At 56.6% G+C, this 21,720-nt stretch overlaps 1 protein-coding gene across 2 annotated transcripts in view; it reads left to right on the top strand.

The window, feature by feature from the left end:
- The window catches only part of TECPR1 (tectonin beta-propeller repeat containing 1), a 28,750-nt gene that overhangs the window by 482 nt on the left and 6,548 nt on the right, over positions 1 to 21,720 (top strand). The window contains exons 2-15 of one of the 2 annotated variants that reach the window (XM_070414349.1): positions 4,448 to 4,683; positions 5,126 to 5,308; positions 5,614 to 5,736; positions 7,608 to 7,733; positions 10,159 to 10,333; positions 10,430 to 10,530; positions 12,390 to 12,491; positions 13,693 to 13,838; positions 17,330 to 17,805; positions 18,007 to 18,152; positions 19,026 to 19,181; positions 19,632 to 19,781; positions 19,898 to 20,055; positions 20,763 to 20,890. In XM_070414349.1, coding sequence (XP_070270450.1) covers positions 4,448 to 4,683; positions 5,126 to 5,308; positions 5,614 to 5,736; positions 7,608 to 7,733; positions 10,159 to 10,333; positions 10,430 to 10,530; positions 12,390 to 12,491; positions 13,693 to 13,838; positions 17,330 to 17,805; positions 18,007 to 18,152; positions 19,026 to 19,181; positions 19,632 to 19,781; positions 19,898 to 20,055; positions 20,763 to 20,890 — 2,406 coding nt within the window. Of the gene's footprint in view, positions 1 to 4,245; positions 4,684 to 5,125; positions 5,309 to 5,613; positions 5,737 to 7,607; positions 7,734 to 10,158; positions 10,334 to 10,429; positions 10,531 to 12,389; positions 12,492 to 13,692; positions 13,839 to 17,329; positions 17,806 to 18,006; positions 18,153 to 19,025; positions 19,182 to 19,631; positions 19,782 to 19,897; positions 20,056 to 20,762; positions 20,891 to 21,720 lie in introns of both variants that reach the window. The other variant, XM_070414348.1, reaches the window with a different exon arrangement.

The raw sequence follows: 21,720 nt of genomic DNA, 5'->3' as shown, positions 1-21,720 counted from the left end.
CCGGAACGCGGCGTCCGGGTGACGCCGGCACCCCAGCCCTGACCCTGGAGTGACGCGGGAGGAGGGTGGCCGGAGCCTGGCGGGTTTAGGGGATCGCGCCGGGAGGAGCCCGGAGGCAGTGGCGGGAGCTAATCTGCTCGGCGTGGGATGAGCGCGGGCAGATGGTCAGGGCCCGGCGCTCCGACTGTGCCACGGGCGGCCGGGCCGGGAGCCCACCTGTCGCCCAAGCGCACGGAACGGGAACGCAACGGGGCTGACCCGCCCGCGGTGATGGGGACTCAGGGCTCCACAGGGAGGGCTCTACGACCGTGCACGCCCCGCTGTTTTCTCCTGCCTCTTTGGACCCTCGCGTCGCCTTCCAGCAGCCCCCGCAATTGGCAGGCAGGCACCGACCTCATTTGCCCGGACTCTGTTTGCAAAGGGGGTGGGATTGACGGGGTGTGATAGGAATACAGACCAATGGGCAGCCTTTCACGGGGCATCCTGAAGCCGACTCGGGGAAGTGAAAGCGTCAGGCGCTTCCTTGGGATGATCCTGTTCCCCGCCCCACCTCCCTGGGGCACCTTTGGCCTGAAGGGATCTGCTCATAAACCCGCGCAGATAGGCAGACGGCTCTGAGAATGACCGAAGGTCCCGCTGGAATTCATTGTGCCACGTTCTTGGTGAGTCGGAAGTGGCTTTCTTGAAAGATGTTCCTTCCATCCCTTCACCCCTACAAAACAAAGAAATGCCAGGACCCCAGAACCACGGGATTAAAGCTCCAAGAGTCCTCTGACCCAGTGACCCAGTGTCCCCGACAGGTTACCTGATCACCTCACACCGGGGCAGTGGCCTGTAGGGAGCCGGGGCCGCACCCTGGCAGAGGTGGAAGGAGGTGAGCGGACCTGGGTAGGATAGTCGCCCCCTGTCATCTTTAGCTGGGAAGGGACTGGAGCCCAGGCCCCACTCCGAAGGCAGTTTGCAAACACAACCCCACCCCCATCCGTTCTCTGCATTAGGTGCCCCGAAGGTTCAATTATGTCCGTATGGAAATTACTGCTTAGTCATTTCTCTGAGGGAAAGTGTATCAAATACAAGTCAAAGTCCCCATTCATTGAGTTCAACCGGCAGGCTGAGCCTGACTTAACTGGTCACATATATTAGGACAGTGAACTGTCAGCTAACACTGGAGTTATATTAAAAATAACACCATAGGAACGAACATTTCCCCTCCAAAAAAACCTTACTTTTCTCCCCCAACAATTTATGAGGATTTTCAAGCATACAGCCACGTTGAAAGAATTACACAGTAAGCACTTGCATGCCTACCACCTAGATTCTACTGTGGATGTTTTACTATATTTGCTTTATCACACAGCTGTCCACCTATTTTGACCTGGCTGCTGACCTGAAGTAATTAGTGATCTTTGGCTTTCCTGGAGCAATATTTCCGTCTTAGCTCAGGGAGTTGGCAGTGTGGTGGTTGGAGGTGGTGGTAATTATCTTTAACTTCCGGTTGAAGACCCACTGTGTGCAGAGCACTGCTAGGTGCTGAGGAAATGAAGAGGCTGAAGGCTCAGGCTGACCAGAAAGGGGCTTGATTTTTTGTTTTGTTTTTAAGAGATAGAAGATAAGTGGCAATTTGCGGTAGCAAATGCCAAGTAATAAGATGACAGCAGTAACATTCATTGCATTCTTTATGGGTACTGGGCGCTATTTATTAAAAGCTCTGCAAAAATAAATAAGTAAGTAAATAAATAAATAAATAAATCTATATTAATAAAAGGGTAATATGCTAATTAGACTGGGAGACTTTCCAGATGTCCTTCCGGGCAAAGCCATGGTGGCGGGGCCGAGGCAGAGGCAGTTAGGGGCGATCAGGCCAGGAGGGGAGAGCAGTTGGGGGCCAGCAGGCCAGAGAGGGGGTTAGCTGGGGGTGATCAGGTCAGCAGGGGGGAGGCAGTTGGGGGCAAGCAGGCCAGCAGGGGGGGCCAGTTGGGGGCGAGAAGGCTGGGGTGGGGGGGACAGTTGGGGGTGAGCAGGCCAGCATGTAGAGTGGTTAGGGATGATCAGGCAGGCAGGCAGGCAGGTGAGCGGTTAGGAGCCAGCAGTCCTGGATTGTGAGAGGGATGTACGACTGCCAGTTTAGGCCTGATCCCTATTTATTTATTTATTTATTTATTTATTTATTTCTGCAGAGCTGCTCTGTTTGGCTGCCATGGGTCTAGCCCAGCCGTGGGCAAACTATGGCCCGCGGGCCGGATCCGGCCCGTTTGAAATGAATAAAACTAAAAAAAAAAAAAGCCCGTACCCTTTTATGTAATGATATTTACTTTGAATTTATATTAGTTCACACAAACACTCCATCCATGCTTTTGTTCCGGCCCTCCGGTCCAGTTTAAGAACCCATTGTGGCCCTCGAGTCAAAAAGTTTGCCCACCCCTGGTCTAGCCACATGGCCCTGTGGGATCAGGCCTAAACCGGCAGTCGGACATCCCCTAGGGGGTCCCAGATTGGAGAGGGTGCAAGCCAGGCTAAGGAACACCCCCCTCTTGTGCACAAATTTTGTGCACCGGGCCACAAGTAAATAAAATAAAAGCTCTGCATCTGTATTATATCATTTAATTCTCAGAACCACATAAGTAGGTCACGATTCCTTTTTGCCTTTTACAGATCATGAAACTGAGGCACAGAGGTTAGTTGACTGTTGGTGGTGCTGGAAAGAGGTGTAGCCGGGACCGGAATTCCAAAGTCTGGGTCTGAGGTGGCTCTGGGCACTCTTAGTCACAGTGGAGATGCCACAGGGATAGTGGACCCTCAGCCTGACCAGGGAGGAGCAAGGGATCACTGGGGGTTGCCGCAGTTCTTCCAGGGGTCCCAGCTCAGGCACCTGGACTCAGGTGCCAGTTTTCAAATGGCTCCAGAATGCTGGTATTCTGACTTCCCATATGTTTGACCTGGCGCCGGTGCCATAGGAGACAGATGGAGGTTCTGAGAGAGCTCCCGGGGTGCGTGTGCTCCACTGTGCTGGTCAGGCTCCCTCCTGTCACCTTATCCACTTCCTGTCCCTTGGCTCCTATCCCTTCTGCTTCCTTTCTTCCTGTTCCTTATTCTCCTCTCACTTCCTTTCTAACTTGTCATTTCTCTTGGTGTTTGTAAGACACTTGTTCCCAAAGAGCCTATTTGCCAATGGCAGATGCTCCTGTGTTCAGACGCGGTCCATCTCGTGTTGACATTGCAGTCACCAGCCTTCCGAAGGGCCCTCGCTCCCCTGGCATTCACAGGAGCAGCCTCGCCCTGCTCAGGGTGCCCAGACTCTGTCTCCTGGTGGCTCCAGTTTCCAAGCCAGACTGGCTGTGTCCTCACCGCCCGGCTCTTCCCTCCGTCCTAGCCCTTGGGCAGGCTGTAATCTTGGATGTGGGAGAGCTCCTCACAGCCATTCCCTCTGCCACCCTCATCCAGCTGCTCTGTTTGGCTGCCATGGGGCTGGCCACATGGCCCTGCTATGGAGGGAGGCTCATTCCTATCCGAATCCAGGCTCCAGGAGTTATGCCCCAGGGTCAGCAGCACAGACATTCCCCAGGGTGGGGGGCGTGGCCCACCCTCTGCCAAGAAGAAAGGAGAGAAAAAGGAATAGGAAAGGAGAAAGGCAGGAGAGGGATGGGGAAGAGAGAGAAGTGGTCACCCAAGGAGGGTGAAAATAGGACTCACACACCCTGCCACACAGCCGCAGGGCTCCTGCAGGACCACGCCAGGCTCTGGCTAGGGTGCCAGGCCCAGGTGGTGACCCCACCAAACCCCTAAAGGAAGGTCCCAATGGGACCAGCACAAGGGAGGGGACCCTCCCACCGTGGGGCAGAGGCCTCCTGGGGTGGCAGCAGGACATTGTCTGGAATTCAACTAAATCTATGACTTTTCATTGATTCTTTTTTTTAAAAAAAATGTTTTTATTGACTTCAGAGAGAGGGAGGGAGATGAAGAGATAGAAACATCAATGATGAGAGAGAATCATTGATCAGTTGCCTCCTGCACACCCCCTAATGGGGATCAAGCCAGCAACCCAGGCATGTGCCCTGTCTGGGAATCACCATGGCCTCCTGGTTCATAGGTCGGTGCTCAAGCACCGAGCCACACTGGCTGGACTCATTGATTCTTTTGGCATGAAAGATCTGAAGGCAACATGACAGAATAATATTCATTTAATTTGGGGAGGGAGAGATGTGGCGGTGACATTTTTTTTCTCTGTATTCTTTTGTATGTGTGAAGGAAGTCCCCACAATTAGATTGACAGAAAGACAAAGAACGAAAAAGGGCCCTAGACTGGAAGCCAGGCTCTGCTTCTCATTTGTGGGGTGACCACTCACCCGCTGTCTGGACCGCATTTTGCCATCTGTGGTATGAGCCTAGAGCTGGCTGTGGACACGACACTGACACTCACCCTCGCCCATCACCTCCGGTTTTCCCGCAGCCCTTGCCGCCATGCCCAGCTCGGCGCTGTGGGCAGTGGACCTCTTCGGGAGGGTGTACACACTCTCCACAGCCGGGCAGTACTGGGAGCTGTGCAAGGACACCCAGCTGGAGTTCAAGCGGGTCAGCGCGGCCACACAGGGCTGCTGGGGCATCGCCTGCGACAACCAGGTCTATGTGTACGTGTGCGCCAGCGACGTCCCCATCCGCTGCCAGGAGGAGGCCTATGAGAATCAGGTGGGGCACGCGTGTTTGGGTTGCTGAGTTGGTTGGTTGGTTGGTTGGCTGGGAAATAAAGTCCCCACTCACCAGACTTCAGACGGTTCTCATGTTCGGCTAAAGATCCAAGTTGCATAGTGTCATGGGCCTTTGGGACCAGAACCCCTATTGTGTCCTCACCAAGGCAGGCTGGTCAGGTTCACACAAGGGTGGGCTCCTAGCGGTTTCCAGGAGCCCAGAACGGGCCGTGCCCTCCACTGCTTGCCCCTGGGGGGCACCGTGTCCTGTGGCAGGTTCTCTGCCCTTTGGGGCTGTGATGATGTGCTGGCTGATCCCTGAGTTCCAGGCAGGCCCTCTGCTCACATCCCACCATGGAGACGAGCCCGAGTACTCTGCTGGCAAGGGCCTGGCCTCCCCAGGCAGCTGCAGGCCTAAAGCCCGTGCCTGCCTCCACCCTCAGCGCTGGAACCCCGTGGGTGGCTTCTGCGAGAAGCTCCTGCCGAGTGACCGCTGGCCGTGGAGCGACGTGAGTGGGCTCCAGCATCGGCCGCTGGATGGGGTGGCACTGCCCTCGCCACACTGGGAATGGGAGTCCGACTGGTACGTGGATGAGAACTTTGGAGGGGAACCCACCGAGAAAGGGGTAGGTGAACTTGGTTCCTGGCGTGGCTCCACATGGGAAGGGAATGCTTTAGGCTTAGCCCGTCCCCTCAGTGCTGGTCCCAGTGTCCTGTGGCAGCCGACCCCAGCCTTTGCCCTGCATGCATCCCACTTTCTGCACAGAATCGGTGGGGATCAGTGCTGTTCTTTTGCCCTGCATGCACCCCACTTTCTGCACAGGATCAGTGGGGATCAGTGCTGTTCCTCCTCCTGCCTGCTCCCCCCTTCCTCAGTCCTATCACTTCCTTCCCCCAGAGCCTTACAGAGCGCACCCACCTTGTATTTCAGGGGTGGACATATGCCATGGACTTTCCTGCCACTTACACAAGGGACAAGAAGTGGAATTCTTACGTGAGGCGGCGGAGGTGGATCCGGTACAGGAGATACAAGTCCCGCGACACCTGGGCCAAGGTCGGAGCCTGCCTGTGGCCTGGGGGTGGGGCAGGGCCACAGCAGTCCCGCTGCTGGGAGGATCACATGGACCTTCATTTCTGCCTTCCCGCCTGTGCACAGAGGGTGCCACCCCCACACTGGTCCTGGCCTTTGTCTCCTGGTAACATTGTGGCACTGTGTGTCCCTTCCTCTGGGAGATGGCCACATGAGGAGGCAGGCCAAATTGGCCTAGGACAGCACAGAACCTGTCCTGACCCTGGTCTCCGGTTGCCCTGTCCCAGAATGAGGCTCAGTCTGTGCACGTCTTCCTCCCTTATTCCTGAACTAGAAGCCTGGTGCATGAAATGCATGCACGGGTAGGGTCCTTAGGCCTGGCTGGCGATCAGGGCTGATCGGGGTCTTCTGGCTGCCAGCCGGGGCCTCCCTTCGTTCTGCTCCGCCCACTGGTGGTCAGCATATGTCATAGCGAGCAATAGAACTCCCGGTTGAACTCCTGTGGGGACACTTTGCATATTAGCCTTTTATATATATAGACTAGAGGCCCAGTGCATGAAATTCATGCACGGGGAGGGAGAGGGGCAGTCCCTCAGCCTGGCCTGCACCCTCTCCGATCTGGGACCCCTCGGGGGATGTCCGACTGTCAGTCAGACATCCCCCTTGCAATACGGGACCACTGGCTCCTAACCGCTTGCCTGCCTGCCTGCCTGCCTTCCTGCCCGATCATCTCTAACCCCTCTGCCTGCCTGATCGCCCCCAACCCCTTTGCCTGCCTGCCTGATCGCCCCTAACCCCTCTGCCTGCATGCCTGATCACCCCTAACTGCCTCTGCCTGCTGACCTGATTGCCTCTACCTTGCCCCGCTGCTGGCCGATCGCCCCTAACTTGCCCCCCTGCCGGCCTGATTGCCCCTACTTTATGCCCTTGCCGGCCTGATCGCCCCTACATTGCCGGCCTGATCACCCCTAACTTTCTCCCCTGCTGGCCTGATCGCCCTTAACCACCTCTGCCTCACCCCAGCCTAAGCCGCAGTCTGGCCTCCCTCTGCGGCAGGCAACCTGGCCAATTGGAAAGGCGCTGCCCCCATCACCCTGCTGCTGCTGCCACTGCCGGCTGCCATGGCTGCCTGAGTCAGGGCCCTTGCAGCTATGCGGCTGCCTGAGCTGCGGCTCGCCTCTCCTGCACGGCGCTGGCCCTAGGCCCTCACAGCTGCTGTGGCTTTGTCCGGATGGACGTCAGGAAGATGTTCTGCTCTAATTAGCATATTACCCTTTTATTAGTATGGATGAGCTACTTTGGCTCTTGTATTGTTTTTGTGACCCAGACACACCTCCCAGCTTAGGGACATGAGGCCTGGACTGGGTCCTACATGGCCTTCGAATGAGGGGAAGGCCTCGAGCCCTCACCAGTCCTCTCTAGAGGGTCCATGCTTTGAGGTGGGTCTGCCAGCCCAGCCAACCTGCCTGTTGGGCTGGGAGCAGCCCAGAGAACAAGGGCTTACACCGCGGGGCCACCTTCTGTGATCAGCCCCCTCTTGGTGGGGGATGGAGTCACAGCGTGCAGGTCACTGCAGAGCACAGAGCCAAGACCCTATGTGTGCAGCTGCCTTCCTTGCTGGAGCAGCAGTGACCACTCAGGGATGGCAGCTGGAGCCTGGTGGCTGGCAGAGGGAGGACAAGGGTAGAGAGGACCCAGGGGCAGGAAACCGGTGTTCTGATGTGCCTGCTCTGTGAAGTCAGGCAGCTGTGCACTGAGGTGGAGAATGAAGGCAGCGTGCTGAGGGCCTGTGGCACAGACTGGTTCAGGGCAGCTGTCTACCAGGAGGGGAACAGTGCCATCTGTCGGCCCAAGTGCCCACAAGGTCTGACTGCCACTGCCTCCACCTGTTTCAGATCCCTTCGAAGGATGACCCCAAACAACTGCCCGACCCCTTCAACGACCTCTCTGTTGGGGGGTGGGAGATCACAGAGGAGCCCGTGGGCCACCTGTCCGTGTGGGCTGTGTCTCTGCAGGGAAAGGTAAGGCCTGTGGCCCCTGTGCCTTGAGCAGGGGGTGGCTGAGGGGGTGGCCACAGTCAGGAGTGGACAGGAGATAAGTCGGCCTTCGTTGTCCTCCCAGAGGTAGAGGAAGGAGGAAGGCTGCCCCTGAGACCTCCTCGCCTCCTGTCCCCACAGCAGGTGGCTTTTATCAGGGTCCCCATAATTGCCCTTTCTGTGAATCCTGCTGTCCTGTTGACCCCTGGATTCTACTCCTCCCAGAAGCCTCTGACCTCCCACCCTACTCCTGGCCCTGGCCTGTCCTCCTCTGAGCCCCCAAAGCACTGACCAGTGCCCACCCTGGGCTCAGATGCCATCAGTATAGTCTCCTCAGACAGACTCAGAGTTCCTGCCAAGTCCCTGTGGCACCTCCACACCAGTCTCTGGAAGTACTGCTGGTGGGTGGGTGAAGGGGGATGGGCAGGTGGGGAGGCCTGGATGGATGGATGGATGGATGGATGGGTGGATGGGTGGGTGGGTGGAAGGATAGGTGGATGGATGGATAGGTGGGGAGGCCTGGATGGATGGATGGATGGGTGGGTGGATGGGTGGATGGGTGGGTGGGAGGATAGGTGGATGGATGGATGGATGGATGGATGGATGGATGGATGGATAGGTAGATGGATGGATGGATGGATGGATGGATGGATGGATGGATGGATGGATAGGTAGATGGATGGATGGATGGATGGATGGATGGATGGATGGATGGATAGGTAGATGGATGGATGGATGGATGGATGGATGGATGGATGGATGGATAGGTAGATGGATGGATGGATGGATGGATGGATGGATGGATGGATGGATAGGTAGATGGATGGATGGATGGATGGATGGATGGATGGATGGATGGATGGATAGGTGGATGGATGGATGGATGGATGGATGGATGGAAGGATAGGTGGATGGATGGATGGATGGATGGATGGAAGGAAGGAAGGAAGGAAGGAAGGAAGGAAGGAAGGAAGGATAGGTGGATGGATGGATGGGTGGAAGGATAGGTGGGTGGGTGGGTGGATGGATGGATGGATCAATGGAAGGATGGAAGGATGGAAGGAAGGATAGGTAGATGGATGGATGGATGGGTGGGTGGGTGGATGTTTGGATAGGAGAGGAGAGGAGACCCTTTTCTCAAGGAGTTTGTAAATTAAACAAAGGAATAAAACCAACCTGACTATAGCAGCAACATAGGTGGCCCTGAGTGGGATGACCCAACACTTACTCGTGACTATTCAATCCTCCGTTCCACAAACTGACCACAATCCTCTGGTTGGCTTTGGGACAGTCACGGCAGGCTTTTATCAGCCTTACCTCTGGGGTCCTGTTTGGCCCTGGCTTCAGTCAACCACAGTGTTTCTGAGCTATGCTGCAGGACCTGGCCTGGGACAGGCCCCACCGAGGGGCCACGCCCACCTGGAAGCAAAGAGAAGGGAGAATGGGGGCTCAAGAGCACTGTTTGTGCTGCCAGCTGTAAGCCAGTGCTGCCCTGCACTAGTCCTATGTTCCGTAAAAGCTGTGACCAGGACCCTGGACTAGCTGGGCTCCAGGAGAAGCTGGGAGACAGGGGTGGCCCCAGACCAGCAGGTAGCAGAGGGAGGCTGTCCAGGCCTAGTTCTGCAGTGCGGGCTGTAGGGGTGAGGTGACAGGTTGGGAGGCCACAGTGCCCAGTATGGAGACAGGTCCCAGGAGGGGGCCCCCAGCCCTCCTAGACCACACAGCAATGTACAGCCCCCTCCAGAGGAAACGTGCCAGGCAGTGCGGACAGTATGATCAGGTGGCTCAGTCTTAAATATTTGATTATGCTCACTGTCCTCAGGTTAAAGAGAAAAATAAGTGATTTTTTTTTTTTTTATTGATTTCACAGAGAAGGAGGGAGAGGGATAGAGAGATAGAAACATCAATGATGAGAGAGAAACATTGATCGGCTGCCTCCTGCACACCCCCGACCAGGGACCAAGTCCGAAACCCGGGCACGTGCCCTGATCAGAATAGAACCATGACCTCCCGCTTCATGGGTCGACACTCAACCACTGACCCACACTGGCCAGGCACCTTAGACATTCCTTCGAAGGGGAGTGGTCAGCTTCCCCTAGAGACAGGTGTTTTGAGAGCTTGTCACCACTAGAGTGTGCAGGACGCCCAAGCTGGGGCTGAGTTCTCACTGGGCACATGGGTGAGTGAGGAGGGTGTTGTCCCCTAGGACAGCGGAAATCCAGGTGTGGCATTTCTAGCAGCCGGGAGAGATCACCGCCCCTGGCACTCTGGGCCCTGGTCTCCCAGGACTGCACCGATGCTTGGCCTGTGCGTGTGCTGACACACATGCAGCCTAGCTTGGGCAGCTGGTTTTTTCAGAGTCCTGGCCTGACCCCGCTGGACCCTTCCTGTGGGTTTCTCTCACTCTCAGGTGTGGTACAGAGAGGACGTCAGCCACCCCAACCCAGAAGGCTCATCGTGGTCTCACGTGGACACTCCGGGGGAGGTGGTCCAGATTAGCTGTGGGCCTCACGACCTCCTGTGGGTCACGCTCTGGGAGGGGCAGGCCTTGGTTCGGGAAGGAATCAACAGGAACAACCCCAAAGGTGGGAGCCCTACACCCGTACAGGGAGGGGGGGTGCCCAGCTTTTCCCTGTGCGCTTGCTGATGGGGACCCTGCGCTTTCTTCTGGGGTCGAGTAGGAAGTTCCTGGTGCCTAGTGGAGCCTCCCACCTCTGAAAACGGCATCATGCACATCTCCGTGGGAGTGGGCGTGGTCTGGGCCGTCACCAAGGACCGGAAAGTAAGGCCGGGTCGAAGGGGGGCTGGGTCCCAGGACTCTGTTTCACATTGAGGGTGGTGTGTGTTTTGTTCTTTTGTCCTGAACCCTTGAGCAAATTAGCCAAGCACCCTGCACTGTCTGTCACGTCTGAGATGTCCGGCACCTGCAGAATCCTGCCTGCTCGGGCCCTGTACCAAGTGCGGGACAGCTGCATAGGCCGTAACATCTCCAGGAATTAGAAGCTCATTTTCTAAAACCCTCACCTCATTGGTTGCCTCCCCCTGCTCCTGTTCATGCTTATCATTTTTATTTATTATTTTTCCCCATTGATTTTTAGAGAGTGGAAGAGAGGGAGGAAAGAGAGAAACGTCAATAAGAGAGTGAAACATTGATGTGAGAGAGACACATTGAGGTACATGCCCTTGACCAGGAATCGAACCCGAGACCCTTCGGTCCCTGGGCCGAAGCTCTAACCACTTAACAAAACCAGCCAGGGCTTGTCATTTTTATTCTATCAGAGGAAAGGCCAATAAAATACAGGCAGTCCTCAGGTTATGTTGGACTCCACGTGTGTCATTTCGTGGTTACGTATGTCGTTTCGTGGTTACGTCGCCATCTCCCATTTACAGCATTTATTAAAAAGTTCCGTCATTTTGACATATGTACATATGTGCTTTATGTTTTTTATTATTTAGTTACCACAAGTAAAGGTCAGGAATTGTTCTCTTTTAAATTTTTTTACTGTTTCACTTCATTGCTGCTGTGTGTGTGCTCCATGTGAGTGACGTAGGTGCTTATGTAGGTGGGTTCCAACTTACAGCGAAAATCGCGTTACGTCACCGTAGGAACTGATCTCTGACGTAACCCGAGGACCTACTGTAAGCTGATTTCAGGTTGCTTACAAGTTCTCTAACCCCACCCACATCCATCCAGGGCATCCCCTACCATCCAGGGGGACGGGTCGCCCACACATCCGATCCATCTCCAGTGAAGCTCCAGAGCCTCAGCCACACGCCCCCTGGGAAAGTAGAGATGGGCTATCCCCCCAGGCCCCTGAGCACCCCACTCTCAGAGCAGCAGATTAAATGAGCAGCAAATTAGATTAAATGAGCAGTGTGCTCAGTCTAAGACAAATATTTGATTATGTGTGAGCTAAGGTGGGGGTTGCAGAGGTCCATGGGATGGGCTGTCACTGGTCAGGCTCATAGGTCAGAGTCTGGATTTGAGATGGAGTATGTGCCCTTCCCTCCCTCAACCCCCTCCCGGCTCTCACTGCACCAAAAAGCCGACACCTGCTGCTACCTGCTGCCAACAGGTGCCACTAGTGTCCGAACTGGCGGGGAGAAGGTTCTAGAACAGTGATGGCAAACCTTTTGAGCTCAGCGTGTCAGCATTTTGAAAAACCCTAACTTAACTCTGGTGCCGTGTCACATAGAAATTTTTTGATATTTGCAACCATAGTAAAACAAAGACTTATACTTTTGATATTTATTTTATATATTTAAGTGCCATTTAACAAAGAAAAATCAACCAAAAAAATGAGTTCGTGTGTCACTTCTGACACGTGTGTCATAGGTTCGCCATCACTGTTCTAGAATGACCCAGGCAGCATTGTCTCCTGGAGAAACAATGCCCTGAGCTGGAGAATGGACAGGAAGCCACCAGGACAAGTGTGACGGGGGCAGGTGACCCTCAGCCCGGAGGGATGTGGGCAAGAGGCACGGGGTGAACGTTTCCTTCCTGAAGGATGTGTTGTGCTCATTTTCGGCATGAACCACAGGGTCAGATTATTCGTGTTCTTCTTTCGCTTCAATGAAGAACAAAACACCCCACGTGTGTCAGTGGCATTCCAGGGAGGCGTTTATTTCTGACTTTCCCAGGTGTGGTTCCGCAGAGGTGTCAACTCTCACAACCCCCGTGGCACCAGCTGGATCGAGATGGTTGGAGAGATGACTATGGTGGACGTGGGGCTCAACGACCAGGTGTGCGCGTGGTTCCGAGCCTGGCTTCCTGGGGGCGGGTCTCAGAATGGGGGCTCCTGATGCTTCCTTCCCACATCTCTTCCTGGTGCCCCCATGGGTGGGGGGGGGCCCAGCACCTCCACACTCTCCCAGCCTTTGTCCCAGAGCCCCCGCCTGCCTTGGGTCACCCCCCGCCCCTCCGCAGGACCCCCAGAGCAGGGGCAGTGAGCACAGATCTGGGGGAGAGACATGCATCCCGGAGACGGGAGGACTTCGGTTGAAAAATATGTGCGGGAAGTCAGACCACCAGGGAAGGACGGAGCCGATCTTCCCGACTTTCTAGATGCAGGGTCTCTTCAACGTCACCCGTGTAGTTCGCACAGAGGAGCCTCCTCCTCATAAATGATGAGGTCTGGCGATTTTTAAGACTCGACGTGTGAGGGTGACATGTCCTCCCTGTTGCACTGTGATGGAAGCTCCTCCCAGGGGTGCTGGCCCTCCTCCCACCCGCCCCAGTGAGCTGTGTGTACAGCGGTCAGGGGCGACGCAGGCGCCAGCAGGTGCACACAGGGATGGAGCACGAGGCCAGCCCGCCTGGCGGAGGCCCCGGGAGCCCTCCCAGCAAGGCCTCTTGGGCCCAGGCTTTGCCAAGCCTGGCTGGGGCCCGTCAGGCACCCCAAGTCTAGGCTCGAAATGGTTGTTCCCTGGACCCCTCCCCTGGGCCCTTTGGCTGCCCAGCACCCCTTCCTCGGCGCCCAGAGGCAGAGGGGAGGAGCGTCCTGGCCACCTTTCCCATGGAAAACGAGGCCAGGATCAAGGAGGGTATTTTACTTAAAGACCAGGACCACCCTCTGTGTTCACTGGGAACAGCTTCCCTCCCACCAGAGACACAATGAGGGCATGGGTGGACTTCATGTCCCAGCCCAGCGCCCACCAGCACCACCACCTACTCTGGCCCCGGGTCTGCCTCAAGGTCGAGGAGCCACACAGGCCCCTGCTTCTCCTGAGCTTGGTGCCGAGCCCTCACCCAGCTTCCTGAATTTTACCTCTGCACCCCGCCCATGGCCATGCCATCCACCTTCCACCCCCAACACACGTGTACACACACACACCCCACTGCATGTACAGACTCTCCCCCACCCCATCCTCCTCCCACACCCCCAACGGAAGGAGAGCCCCCAGGTCTGCCCCGGCTCCCCACCCAGCAGCACCTCTGTTCCAGGTCTGGGGCATCGGCTACGAGGACCGGGCCGTGTACTTCCGGCAGGGCATCACCCCGAGCGAGCTCAGTGGGAAGATGTGGAAGGCCATTGTCGCCAGTCGTGTGTGTGACCGGTCACACTCCGGCAGCTCCTCAAGTCTCCTCAGGTGATCCCAGGGGCGTGGGGCATGGAGGAATCGGGTGGGGAAGGGCTGCCCGTGGCCTTGGTGGGCAGTGCCTGGAGGACGCCGCTGCCCAGCCTCTCAACAGGGCGCTGAGCCTCATCTCGGGCAGGAAAAACGGCAGCCTGTGGGTCTCCCCTTCCTGTGCCTGGTGTTGAGGCTGGTCCCGAGGGTGGGAGGTGACAGGGGAGCGAGGCTGGGATGCCTGTCCCTATTGGAGCCTCAGATTGTCCCTGAGCAGAACTGGCCAGTTGGTTCTGGCATCTCAAGGTCAGGGGGGAAAGGCCTCTTTGCAGGTGCATGCTCAGGGATGAGGATGGACAGTCTCTCTCCTCTGGAGCTGGGGCTTCAGCCTGGGGTGTGCCCCAGACTCTTTGGGGGCTTGTCCCATGGGTGTTTTCCAGGCCCCGCCCCCAGAGCATCTGTTTCTGTAGATACGGGCACCCAAGATTTTGTTTCTTGCTCCGGCCCCAGGTGTGCTACTGCCTCAGTTCTGGGGCCGCACACTGAGGTCCTTGGTTCTAGAGGGTGTGGGTGAGTCCCAGCCCTGCCCACCGGCGCTTAGAGTGCAGGCAGGTGATTTAGCATCGGCTCCGCTCCGCAGGGCCGTGCCCACAGTGCTTACCTGCCTGTCGTGCGGCACATGGGACCTCACACGGTGCTCCCCAGCCCGCCAGGGTCCTGTCTGCAGCCTGGACCCTCCCACAGCCTGGTGGTCATTGCACCACCAGCTGAGAGGGCCGGGAGGCCAGCCAGGCAGGGTTTCCCCCCACTTACCGGAAGTTTCCATCTCAGCTGGTGGTTCTCACGCTGAGCAGCACATTGGAATCAGCTGAGAAGCTTCTGAAACTACTGATGCCAAAAATCTGCCTGGCCTTGCAGTCGGCAGTGGCTTCTTAAATACAACAAAAGCACAAGAAACAAAAGGAAAGATAGATTGGACTTCATCAAAATAAAAAGTTTCATGCACCAAAGCACACTATCAAGAGAGTGAAAGATAATTCAATGGGAGAAAGTATTTGCAAAGCATATATTTGACAAGGGCCTAGTATCTAGAATACACATCAAGAACTCTTACAGCGTGACAAGGACAAACAACCCAATTTTAACATGTTAAGCACCAGGTCAGTCACCGGTGACTGACACTATACTTTCTGTCCGGAAGACAAAACAGGCTGGGCGCTTAACGTGTTAAAAGGGCAATGACTTGAATGCATTTCTGCAAAGTAGATACGTGAATGACCGGTGAGCGCAGGGAAAGATGCTAGGTGTCATCAGTCATCGGGGAAATGCAAGTCAGGGCCCAGGTGAGATACCACTGCACAGCCACCAGAACAGCTGTGATCCAAAAGAAAGACAGTAAAAGTGTTGAGATGTGGAGGAATTAGAACTGTACACAGCTGCAGGAATTAAGCTTTGGGAAGCAGTCTGGCAGTTCCTCTGGAAGTTAAAGATAGAGTCACCTTGTGACCGAGCAGTTTCGCTCCTAGACAGGTACCTGAGAGAATTGAAAACAGGTGCTCACACAAAACATGTGTGCGAATGTTTGTAGAAGCAGGACTCACTACTGCCAGAAGGTGGAAACAACCCAATGCCCATCATTGGGTGAATGGATAAGTACAACGGGGTCTAGCCATAAAGTAGAACATCACGCAGCAATAAAAAGGAATGAAGCACCACCCTGGCTGGTGTTTCTCAGTGCTTAGAGTGTCAGCCCGAGCACCTAAGACTCCAGGGTTCTATTCCCAGTCAAGAGCACATACCTGGGTTGCAGATTCTATCCACAGCCCTGGTCAGGACATGTGAGGAAAGCAACCAATTGATGTGTCTTTCCCACATTGATGTTTCTCTCTGTTTCTCTTCCCCTTCCTTCCTCCCTTCCACTCTCTCTAAAAATCAATGGAAAAAATATCCTCAGGCGAGGACTAACTAACTAAATAAATAAAAAGGAATGGCCTGCCCAGTGTGGCTCAGTGGTTGAGCGTCGACCTATGAACCAGGAGGTCACGGTTTGATTCCTGATTGGGGCACATGCCTGGGTTGCGGGCTCAGTCCCCAGTGTGGAGCATGCAGGAGACAGCCGATCAATGATTTTCTCTCTCATCATTGATGTTTCTATCTCTCCTTTCCTCTCTGAAATCAATAAAAATATCTATATATATAAAAGGCTAATATGCTAAGTGTCCAACTGTCCGGGTAATGACATCACATAGCAATGCCCGGCTTCCTCTCCCTAGTGACTAGCCTCCTTGCAGTTTCTTCAGCCCAGGAACATGACTTGCTTTATAGTCAAGTGCAAACATTTCACACTGTAACCAAATGTCTGTGAAGTGTTTTCACATGCCTCATCTCATTTGATCCTCACAGAAGTCCTGGAGTAGGTAGATAGGAGACTCAGTGGAATCCTATTTTCTTTTAATTAGCCGGAAAACAGAGATTTAGAAAGCTTAGAAACTTGACCCGACTGAAAAAAAGTAAGAAATGGTGGACATTGACAATGACTTCAGGTTTTCTCACTGCGCAGAATATAAGTAAACACTGCTGCAGTTAAATATTTCACCCTTTGTTCTCCCTGTGTGATCTATAATAATAATCTGCTTTGTGTTGATATTTACTGCTGTGTTGCTGACAATTACCTGAAAGAGAAGTTGGGATGCTTCACTGGGCTGGAAAAAGTTCAGCTAAATCAGAAAGCAGGTCTAATTAGGCAAGTGTATCTCTATATAAAAGGCTAAGTTGACTCACGCATGTGCTATACATATAAAGCTCTTGCTGACGCCAATCGCACACATGTGTTTCGATCTGTCATTGTTGATCAGTAATTTGGTTGACACTTCTATTATAGAGAAAGGGCGAATAGAGTTATTAAAATATTTCTTCTAATTAACTTCCTTTCAATGTGCACGAATTTGTGCACCGGGCCACTAGTATTAAAAATAAATAAATAAATAAAAAGGAACGAAGTACTGCCACCAGCCACAACATGGGTGAACCTTGACATCATTATACTAAGTCAAAGAAGCCAGTCCCAAAAGGTTGCATTTTGTATGATGTCATTTACATGAAGTGTCCAGAATAGGCAAATCCACAGATACAGAAAGCACCTTAGTGGTTGCCAGGAAGCTGGGCAAGAGGAGGATGAAGAGTGACTCAGTGGTACAGTGTTTCCATTTGGAGTGATGAGAAGGTTCTGGAACTGGGTTGTGGTGATGGTGGCACAACATTATGAATATACTTAATGCCACTGCATTGCATGATTTAAAATGGTAAACTTTATATCACACATATTTTGCCACAAAAAAAAAAGATATTAGATCTCCACATCCAGGAATATTGATTTGATGGGTGTGGATACGGCCTGGGTGCCGGGACTGTGCACAGAGCCCACCTCCCTGCGTTGCAGAGAAGCTGTGACTTGCCTGAGGGTCACACAGGTTCCCTCCAGGGAGTCATAGCTCTGCCCATTTCGTCCCCAGTGCTGGCTGTTTCTTTGGTGACGAGGTGAGGGTCAGTGGCGATTCCTGCGCACCGAGCGACACGGATGCCTCCTCGGAAGCTGAGAGACCAGGGCCTGAGCAGCCTGTCCCTGCAGAGTCTCCGGAAAGTCCTGGCAACTCCAAGGGCAGCTCGGCGTCAGGCCCAGGCACCACCAAGACTGCAGAGCATGCCTTGGAGGGTGCCAGCCCAGCTGATCAGACCCCAGGGCCTGAGCCTCGCCCTGGCCCGGCCTCCACCCCTGCCGAGCTGCCCTGGACCAGTATCGACCTGAAGGAGCCCAAGAAAGCGTCCAGCCACTCCGCTGAGACCACCGGCCTCTCCTCGCTGGAGATGCTCCCACTGGGCTTGGAGGAGCCCTACTGCGCTGACGACCACCCGCTGTGGGTCTGGGTGTCAGGAGGAGGCTGTGCCGTGGAGGCCCACACTGTGCTCAAGTGGTTCACCGCCCAGGCGGGTAAGAGGGTGCTGCCCTGTGCTTGCCATTCTAGGCTGGACTGGGGGACACCAGGGAGAAGGGTGAGGGGAGGGCTCGTGGGCATTTTAGGGAGATCATAGCTCTCTAGCAAGAAAGGGCTGATTTAAAAACAAAACCCTGGCCTGCTGCACAGCTGTGGGCGGGCCAGACACCTGGCCCTGAGGCTCTGGCCGGCCGCAGGCCTGTCTTCCTCCATGCAGACACAGTCCCTGTCCATCACGCCGGCCCAGACCGCCGCCTGGCGGAAGCAGATCTTCCAGCAGCTGACGGAAAGGACCAAGCGGGAGCTGGAGAACTTCCGACATTACGAACAGGCCGTGGAGCAGGTGGGTGGGCGCCGGGACACTGTTTCTCAGCCGGCGTTTACTGAGTGTCTATGTATACCGGCCCCAAGGTGAGGTGGGAGAGACAGACAGATGGATGCCTGCATCCCTCTGCCCATCTCTCTCGGATGGGAAGCCTGCCCTTCTCCTTGTAGATTCCAGAATGAAAAACAAGTTCGTTCCTTTATTTGTCCACCCCAAAGGCCTCTGTCAGGCCCCACTGTGATGCGGGCACAGCATAGACCCTGGGACCAGAGACCACAGCAGTCTCAGCGGGTGGTGGGGTGGGAATCACACTGTCCTCTCCCTGCAGGAGGGGTCCCCACGTGCCCGATGGTGCAGTGTTTTATTGAGAACTGAGGACAGGATTGAGGGTAGTCTCGGGCCCCTCAGGCCGAGCCCAGCCCCTAGAGGCGGAATTACATGAAGGACTCAGCGGGGTTCATGCAGAGGACCCGGCTGTGTCCCGAATGGTGGTGCAGAAGCATCTCCCAGTGGCCAAGGGGCCACCCGGCAGGCGGGCAGGGTGTGCGCTCGCTGTGCCCCTGGCTCACTCTGTCACGTTGGGCCAGGCACAGACTCTCCCCAGGCCTCCGTTTCCCCACCCAGAACAAGGGGTGACTGTGACCCCACAGGCTGTTCTGTGCAGCTGACACTGGCTTGCGGCCTGGCCCCTATTGGGGTCCAATAGTGTCCCTTGTCGTTAGGGTGAAGTGGGGGAGCTGGGAGCGCTGGGCGGGAGTCCCCTGTGAGGTGGCGAAGGGACTGGGGCCAGGGTAGCCTTGGGGCGCTGGGAACTGGGCACACGCAGGGCCCAAGTCGGGGGCCCGGGGGCCTGCCTGTGACGGTCCCTCGCCTCCGGGGCCTGTGCTGCAGTCCGTGTGGGTGAAGACGGGGGCCCTGCAGTGGTGGTGCGACTGGAAGCCCCACAAGTGGGTGGACGTCCGCGTGGCCTTGGAGCAGTTCACGGGGCACGACGGGGCCCGGGACAGCATCCTCTTCATCTACTACGTGGTCCACGAGGAGAAGAAGGTGCAAGGGAGGGGGAGGCGGGAGGGGTGCGGGTGCCCGGGGGAGGCGGGTGCAGGAACAGGCCTGGGACGCTGGCCCCGAGGTGCCCAGCCCAGGACAGCGTCTGGCACCTACAAAGTCCCAGCCCCCATGACAGAGTCCCCGTCGGTGGCAGGCAGGTTTTGGTGGCCCGCAGAGCCGTCTCTAGGTCTGACGCTGACAGGCTCCCGTGTTTCATGAGAAGTCAGGCTCACAGAGATAAAGCCACCCCTCCCCCAGGGCTGGTCTGAACCAGTCAGTCAGTCTCACCTTGCCACCAAAGGTGAAACCCAGCATCTGCTCACGAGCTGGGCTTCCATGCTGGGACGCCCGAGCCACCAGGGTCCCAAGGACTGGCTCTGTGGAAAGGGGGCCACCCAGGCCGGCCCTGTCCATCCGGGTGACAGCCTCGCCGTCGCCCTCTGTGCGCAGTACCTGCACGTGTTCCTCAATGAGGTGACGACGCTGGTCCCCGTGCTCAATGAGGACAAGCACTCCTTCGCCCTGTACACCCCCGAGAGGACCCGGCAGAGGTGGCCCGTGCGTCTGGCTACTGCCACCGAGCAGGACATGAATGACTGGGTGAGTGGGCAGTGGCCCCACAGGCCAGGGGTCAAAGGGCAGCAGACTCAGGGCAGCCCAGCCTTGGCCTGCTGCCCGTCTCCTTCCCAGTGGTGACTGCCATCTGCCCACGCCAGCTGGCCCTGCTCAACCTGTCCTGCTGTGAGAGCCGGAGGGTCCTTGGCCGTCCCTCCCTGCAGGCCATCTGGTCCATCACCTGCAAGGGCGACATCTTCGTGAGTGAGCCCAGCCCGGACCTGGAGGCCCCTGAGCACCCGCTGCCCTGCGACCAGATGTGAGTCCACCCTGGCCTGGCCACTCCCACCTCGCAGCCAGAGCTGAGGCTCCACAAGGAGGGGCCCCAGCAGGACACACGGCCTCGCTTCCTGCCGCCAGCCACACGGCCAGCTGGTTCTCAGGCCCGAGTCTGCCTGGGCCTGTGCCAAGACCCTTCCCCGGAGGCATCAGGGCGGGTCACCCCGCCGAACAGTTTCTGTGTCAGAGTGAGGAGATGGCTCTGCAGGTGGCATTTAAACCAGGAGGAGGAACGAGGCCGCCCACTGGGGGCACTGTGATAATCTGGGGCACCCACCCTTTTGGTGAGGACATGGTGCTCCCGATTCTGTCCCCAAAAGGTCACCCAGAGCCAGGGAGGACCAGGGAGACACGCGAGTAGGAGGCGCTGCCCAGGAGAGGAGTGGCTGTGTCTGGCTGCCCTTTGGTGATCCCCTCTCATCTGAAAGAGTCAGATCCCCTCTGGGCCAGTGGCGGGGCCTTGGCCACAGGAGGTTGACCCAGGTGGCAGCCGCACCCTGTACTCTGCCCCCCAGAGGGTCTCACCGTCAGGGCAGCAGTGTAGGCGTCGCAGGCTCGCATGGCTCATCCAGCCGATGGGACGACCCTGCTCCCTGCCTACACTCTTGTCCCAGGCCCCAGGGCTCCAGGGGGGAGGCTGGAAGGCCCTGCTGGGTCGCTTCTCCACCCTCTCTCCCCTCCTCCCAGGTTCTGGCGGCAGATGGGCGGCCACCTGCGGGTGGTGGAGGCCAGCAGCCGGGGCGTGGTGTGGGGCATTGGCTACGACGGCACAGCCTGGGTGTACACAGGTGGCTACGGAGGAGGCTGCTTCCAGGGTGAGGGTGAGGGTGAGGGTGAGGGTGAGGGTGAGGGTGGCCCGCCCCCGAGGCTGGCAAGCCTGGCTCCCGCCCTGCACAGCCTTCCTAGCAGTTCCCTCTAGTCCTCTGGCTCCCTGGCCCCACGCCAGAGCCGCCGTCCCGGTGTTGACACTCAGTTGGCAACCAGGTGACAGGTGACCTTCAGCACTGCCAGCCTCTGCAGAGGACGATCCTGGGCCAACCCGGGGGCATGACAGCCCGGAGACCAGGCCTCGCCTCCCATGTGCCTTCCCGGCCTCGAAGGCTCTAGGAAGGCAGCCACCGAGCTCCCCCCGCCCATGCCCAAGCCCTCATTTCATAGACGAGCCTCAGGCACATGGGGCAGCCCAGCACCTGGGTCCCCTGATCCCAGGCCCAGGTTCGAGCTCCTCGTTAGGTGGGTTGTGCCTCGGGCTGGGAGCCCCGTGCACTCCCCCAGCTCTGGGAGGCAGGGGGCTCTTTCTCCTCCTGGGAAGGGGAGCAGAAACAACGCCGGGACGGGACACACCATGCCCACGCCTAACCCTAACCCATGCCCACGCCCCGTGCCGGGGTGCGGGGTCTAATGCTGTAGAGCTGGGTGTCCACTGAGACCACAGGCCGCACCTCTCACAGAACTAACAGCATCCATGCTGGTGAGGCAGGCAGTGCCTTGGTCCCCGATTCACCAATGAGGAAATTGGGGTGCCTGGAGGTTATTGAGTGTTAGCAGGGGGTGAGCTGGTTGGGCCTCTCGCCTGCCCAGTCCAGGTAAGTGGGATGGTGAGGAGTAAGAGGTGCAGCCAGGACAGAGTGTGAGGCGGCGGAGC

The sequence above is a fragment of the Myotis yumanensis genome, unplaced genomic scaffold, assembly GCF_028538775.1.
Source record: "Myotis yumanensis isolate MYYU_CA2020_CCGP unplaced genomic scaffold, mMyoYum1.0.hap1 SCAF_5, whole genome shotgun sequence".
Classification (NCBI taxonomy): Eukaryota; Metazoa; Chordata; class Mammalia; order Chiroptera; family Vespertilionidae; genus Myotis; species Myotis yumanensis.
This window is presented reverse-complemented; position numbering and strand designations above follow the sequence as displayed.